The 5,759-nt window shown below is 57.3% G+C and overlaps 1 protein-coding gene across 4 annotated transcripts; it reads right to left on the reverse strand.

The window, feature by feature from the left end:
- Nucleotides 1-373: 373 nt before the first annotated feature.
- On the reverse strand, nt 374-5,324 carry CIMIP5 (ciliary microtubule inner protein 5). 4 transcript variants are annotated; one of them, XM_017679504.3, is made up of 4 exons: nt 4,507-5,324; nt 3,170-3,209; nt 852-989; nt 374-495 (listed from the first exon to the last, which is right to left on the reverse strand). In XM_017679504.3, exons 1-3 carry the CDS (start codon nt 5,247-5,249, stop codon nt 876-878), a joined length of 897 nt encoding a protein of 298 aa, XP_017534993.3. In that variant the 5' UTR covers nt 5,250-5,324; the 3' UTR covers nt 374-495; nt 852-875. The 4 variants fall into 4 exon arrangements, 2 of the variants coding, with proteins under 2 accessions (XP_017534993.3, XP_017534990.3); XM_017679501.3 differs by having other exon boundaries at nt 852-1,067; XR_012122702.1 differs by lacking the exon at nt 374-495 and adding an exon at nt 2,852-2,960 and having other exon boundaries at nt 955-1,067.
- Between the last annotated feature and the right edge of the window lie 435 nt (nt 5,325-5,759).

The following is a 5,759-nucleotide window of genomic DNA, read 5'->3' on the forward strand; positions in this document are numbered from 1 at the left end:
GGGATGTCCCTCCTGAGAGAGCGGCGTCCTCTGCAAAAATACGTCCTCATTCTGAGTCCCAGTCACTGCTCTAAACGATTACACATGGTAGCTCCTTTGATCCTCACAACAACCGTACATAACTGGTGCAATTATCATTCCTCTACGAGGCAGGCAGAGACATCTGTGACCGAATCCCCGGGACCTGCATGTGTGACCTTACACGCAACAGGACTTTGCAGATGTGATTAAGTAAAGGACTGTGAGGTGGAGAGATGATCCTAGACAGCCAGGGTGGGCCAATGTCCTCAATCACAAGGGTCCTTTAAAGATGGAGGAGGGAGATGCCTTCATGCTGCCCTGGAAGATGAAGGGGCCCGGGGGCCCGAGGAATGTCGGCCGCCTCTCAAAGCTGGAGAAGATGAGGACCAGACTCCTCCGGTCTCCAGCAAGGAACACTGTCCTGCCAACACCTGGACTTCAGTGAGACCTCCTTTGGCTTTCTGGCCTCCGGACCTGTTCAGGTAACACACAGATGTTTGAAGCCTCCCTTTGTGGTCATTTGTTAGAACAGCAATACACCACATTGCAGATGGGGAAATGGAAGCACAAAGGGTCTGAACAACCTGCCCAAGGGTGCACAGTTGCTCAGAGCCAGGAGCAGGGTTTGAACCGCATCATCAGTGTTCCTGACACATGCAGGGCTCCCTCTCCTGGGGCCCCCAGAGGGTGTCCCCACCACGGGGGTGTCCCATGGCCTGAGGGGAGTTCCCCAAGTCCCATAGGTGCAGGTGTGCCAGTGGAGCCTTGCAAAAGCTGTGCAGGGCTTGGGGACTGTGAGCCCACTGATAAGTGGGGGCTCCAGCACCCACCTGGGCAGCCGGCAGCCGCGCCGTCTACACGGGCTGCAGCTCCTCCTCCAGCTTCTTCTTCCGGGCTCCTTCCACAAAGAAGAAGTCCATGTCGATGAGGGTTTTCCCCAGGGCCGTGTCCAGCCTGCTGCCCACAACCTGGTTCGTGGAATTGGGGACCGTGTCAGAGAAGCGGGACACACACTCTGGCAGCTGCACGGGCTCCTTCCTGCGGCCCTGAGGAGGGGGCACAGCTCCGTCACCAGCCGCGTGGACCCAGGGAGGCCTGCACACCAGGACCCTCAGCGGGGACCGCGCCCAGTGGGGAGCTGGGCCCTGGGCACTGGAGGGGAGGCAGGCTGTCCTCCTGGCCTGGGGATCCTCCCCCGGGCATGTTCCCACCCGCTGACCTGGTGCCTGACCTCCCGTGACCAAGGAGGGCCAGAGCCTTGTTCTGCTCTCTGTCCCCAGGACCTAGGGTGCTGCCTCAGGGGGGCACACGGGGGAACAGCCGTAGGGTGTGGTTTCTGGCCCGTCAGTCACACCTGAGCAGCTCAACAGACCTCCCCCCGCCCCCCCCCCCCCCTCGGGGGAGCCGCCTGCTCAGCGGCACCTGGACCAGGAAACAGAGCAGGAGCCCACGCCTCGCCTCATTAACCCGTCTCCACCCCAAGGCCACCAGCCTTGGCCTCTAACACCAGCAGGGAGTTTCGTCTGGTTTTGAACTTTATCCTGATGGCGCGGGGTCCTTGTCTGGCTCCTTTCCGTCAGGAACACATGCGTATGATTCGCCCAGCTTCCCTGTGTGCTTGTAGCTCGTTCACTCTCTTTGCCCCTCAGCATCCACTGTGTGGCCCGCATGAATATGCCATAGTGTTGCTCTGTTTGGCCATAGATAGCATTTGGGTTTGTTTCCGGTTTGGGGGCTCATGAGGAGGGCTGCTGCGAACACTCGTGTGCGTGCTGTCCGGTGACGGCTGTGACTGAGGAGGAGTGAGTGAATGTGTGAACTGAGCATAATCTGATGAGCCCTCCCTGCCCTTGTTCAGGGTTCCTGCGCTGCCCTGTGTCAAAGAGGAGTGCCAGAACCAGTTAAGTAATAGGATCCTGGCTTTCACCTGGGTAAGTCCGTGCCGACGTGGCCCCACTGGGTGCGATACAGGTCTCAGCGTCAGATTGCTGACACAGAGCCCTTGGCAGGGGCACCCCGTGTGGGCTGAAAGCCGCCCCAGGAGCTCAGTGTAGGATTTCAGGTCTCGTGAACTAAATTTTCTATTCCAGGGCAGACAGCAAGCCCACAAGGCCAGGATGCAGATGTTAAACCTTCCCTAAACCTCAAAAGGTCCACATCAGTATGGCTACTGCCTAGGCGGACTTGTTACCCTGTTCATTTTCCAGGTTGGTTCTCCGACCATTCTTCCTACAGCAAGACCCATTCTCCTATTTTCTCGTTCATCCAACATGAACTGAGTGTTAAATATTGATTGAGGGGTGCAGCACAGCTGGGGAGTGGGCTGCAGTAAGGAAACCATCTCTGTCCTTTCCTTGGGGAGCCCAGAGCCTGGGGAAATTGATCACTGCACTATTACTTGCTATGTCAGAGGAAAGGTTTAGGTTTGCAGGTGAGTAAAGAGCAGAGTGACCTGGTCACATTTGCTCAAGAAGAGGAGACTTCTCAGATGGAGGTCTTTGAGCGGGGTCTTGAAGGATAAATAGGAGTCCATCAGGTTGACAAGGTGGGAAGAGCATTTCAGACACGGGAACATCAGGCACAAAGATATGGATAAAAGAGAGCATGTATGTCAGTGTGGGGTGAGCAAGGAGGGTGGGGAGGCAGGCAGGGTCAGGTCCTAGAAGCGATCTGAGGCACCCTGAAAATGCACATTTATTGAAAGCTTTTAAGCGGGAGAGAGATAGGCTCAGTTTTGCAGTTCGGGAAAATTACTCTGGTAGCAGTGTGGAGGATGGGATTGGAGGTGGTGACTTTAGAGGCAGGGAATTAGTTCACAAAGTATGTTCACCTGGACCCATTCTGCATATGGGCACACGACACACTGCTACACCCTGCTGACATCCTCACACTGGGGGAAATTTTCACCAGCAGATGCCCGTCACTTCCAGGTGTTTCATCTTAATAAATTCACGAAACATGGGGAAAGCTTAATTTCTAAGTGCTCTCCATACGTATTTTCTTCCCCACCAGACCCCGAATTTCTTGGAACAAGAAGGCATTTTCTTGCCTCTCCCCCCAGCATCCAGCAGAGCATCCTGGGCGCGTATGCGCCGAGTAAGCAAGTATGTCCGCACGATGTGCGGGGCGGGAGCAGGCTTTGCCTTACCATGGGGTCGTAGTCTTTCAGGAAACTCCAGTTCTCGGCCCTGGAAAGGAAGACGTGTTGGCAGCCTAAGATCTTCCTGTGACGCTTATTCAAAGTACTTTCACTACATCAAGTGAATGAGTCAAGGCCACTGGTGCCCTTAGCCCATCACGGAGGCACCAAAACTATTAAGTGAAACAGATGCCACATATTAGCTAAGTATTTATGGTGTGTCCTATAAAATGAACAAACATTTCAATAATCACTGCTTTTCCCAAGGGTGGAAACTCTTATACCAGAGGATGTAGCAGCGTGCATCCATCTGGATGCAGTTCAGGCATTTTAAACTCAACCAGATCTCAGCATCTTTTCACCTCTTAGCGGCTCCTCCCATGAATTATCCAGGCTGGAGAGCTCTCCGCCCTCACCCCCGTCCTCACCCCTGACCACCTCTGCTCAGCCTCACCAGTTCTCAGGGCTTTCTCAGAAATACGCAGATGCTGTTCAGTTTCCCTACACCAGACTCCCTATCTTTGTAAACACCCCAAAACACAATCCCCCACACACCACCCACATACCCCAACAACCCCCCATGCCCCACACACAAGCTAAGCACACTCTCACACTCCCGTCCATCAGCAGTTCTTCAAATTCTACCGCCAAACATTCCAGGAATTCTTCCACGGATCTCTGGCTAAAGCCCATCGCACGGATGTGAACCCTGATGGCCTCTCATGACATTTGGAAAGCCAGCCAGACTCCTACAAGCGCGTGGGCCGTTGGTTCACCCCCACTTTTCTTCCTGTGGCTCCTATCCCCTCACTGATGGCCTCAGACACATGGACTGTCTTTGTTTTGTTTTGTGCAAAAAACACACCAAACTTTCTTGGCCCCTATTTCAGGTCTCAGTTGGAATGTCGCCTCCTCAGAGGCCCTGGTGAGCAGCTCCCTGCAGAAGGCAGGCACCCACCTCCCCTCTGCCCTCCTTTGGAACGGAAGCGTGAAGGGAAGTCCTTTCCCGGGTCAGAGGCCAGCGTCTCTCCCTGACTGCTGCCGGCCCTGCAGGCTCTCCTGGACCTCCAGCAGTAGAGATGATGCCGAAGGGCTGATGGGACCCTGAGTGAAGAGGTGGGGCTGCACTGGCCCCCTTACCCGGCCCTTGCCTACCTCCCCTGCTCTCCAGGCCCCCGTCTGCCCACGGCCGGGCGGGCTCCCTCCTGGGCCCTGGCCTCTGCCCTGCGCCCATGGGCACTGCTCCCTTTGCCTAACCGGCTCCCTCTCACCCACCTCTCTTCCCCAGATGGTTCCTAGGCCTGGGCCAGGAGGGGCTGGCTGGGCAGGTTGCGGGGGGCACTCACCAGCGCCGCTGGCTGCGCCTCTCGGCCTCCAGCAGTTCTCCCCACAGCTGATCCCGCTGTGCTTCCAGGGCTCGGGGGCCCTGGCGACCGCCAGCGAGGGCCCTGCCCACCACAGGGCCACCCCGGGCAGTGGAGGAGACTGAGGCTGGCGGCCTGTCTGAAGGCAGCTGACATCCAGCTGGCGTGGTTTTCTGGAGCCCAGGGGTGGGGTGGCTTCCCATGCGTGCAAGTGTGTGTGTAAGACAGAGAGGGAGACAGAGGCTCCTGCCCGAGCGCGGACCACTCCCGGGACGTCCTCTCCCCTCCTGACCCCAAGACAGCCTTTCAGGGTCTCCCTCACTGCGCCTCTGGACCCTGAGCCCAGAGTGGCCGACAGGCACTGGGGCCCTGCAGGCTGAGGAGAGCATTTGAGCCCAGCTGTGTTTGGAGCTTCTGTCTGTGTTGACTGTTGCTCTGGCGATGGGCAGCTCCCGAGTGTGCCCAGGAAGGGGCGGGCCGTGTGTGTGCATGTGTGTGTGTGTGTGTGTGTGTGATCTAAGCCCCGGGGTGGGGGAGAGTGCGCCCCTGAACTGAGCCATGCCCAGCTCAGCTGCCCCCCTGGTCTGCCTCCTGAGGCCCCTGCTGGAGGCCTCCAAACAGCATGGGGGAGGGAGGGACCCAAGTTCTGACTTCCGTGGCAGCAAGAAAAGACCAGGGCTCCTCGATGGGCCAGGGGGTTTGGGCCCAGCCTCCCAGACTGCCATGTGCTGGGGGCCACCCCTGCCCTTTCCAGGCCTGTGCAGGGGCAATAATCCTGTTCTGCCCCGTCAAGGATGCTGTGAGGCTCACCTGAGAAGTGGGTGGGAAGGTGCTTTGTGACTCCAGAGCGGACAGCGGTATGTGGCTCCCGTGTCTCTGCCGATCATGGAAGAGGTTCCGAGCGTGTGCTGGGCTCCGGGAAATGAGGGGTACCGTTCTGTTAATGTCAATACCTGTTCAATCTGCACAGAGGGTTCACAAAGTGCCGTCTTTATCTTGCTGACCCCTCCCAATCATTCAAGGCAGGGATTTCCAACCCAATTGGACAGATGAGGAAATTGAGGCCCTCACCAAGCACGTTTAATTACAGGACTGAGGCCTGGCCTTGAGGTCATGACCCTGAGGGCGGGGGTTCCCATTCTGGGCCTTCAGCCCAGTCTTGGCTCTGACTCAGCAGCCTGAGTTCGCTCTGTGGCCCCAGGCCTCTCTCAGCTGACCTCCTCGGACACCCCTCA

Source organism: Manis javanica, chromosome 1 (assembly GCF_040802235.1).
Source record: "Manis javanica isolate MJ-LG chromosome 1, MJ_LKY, whole genome shotgun sequence".
Classification (NCBI taxonomy): domain Eukaryota; kingdom Metazoa; phylum Chordata; class Mammalia; order Pholidota; family Manidae; genus Manis; species Manis javanica.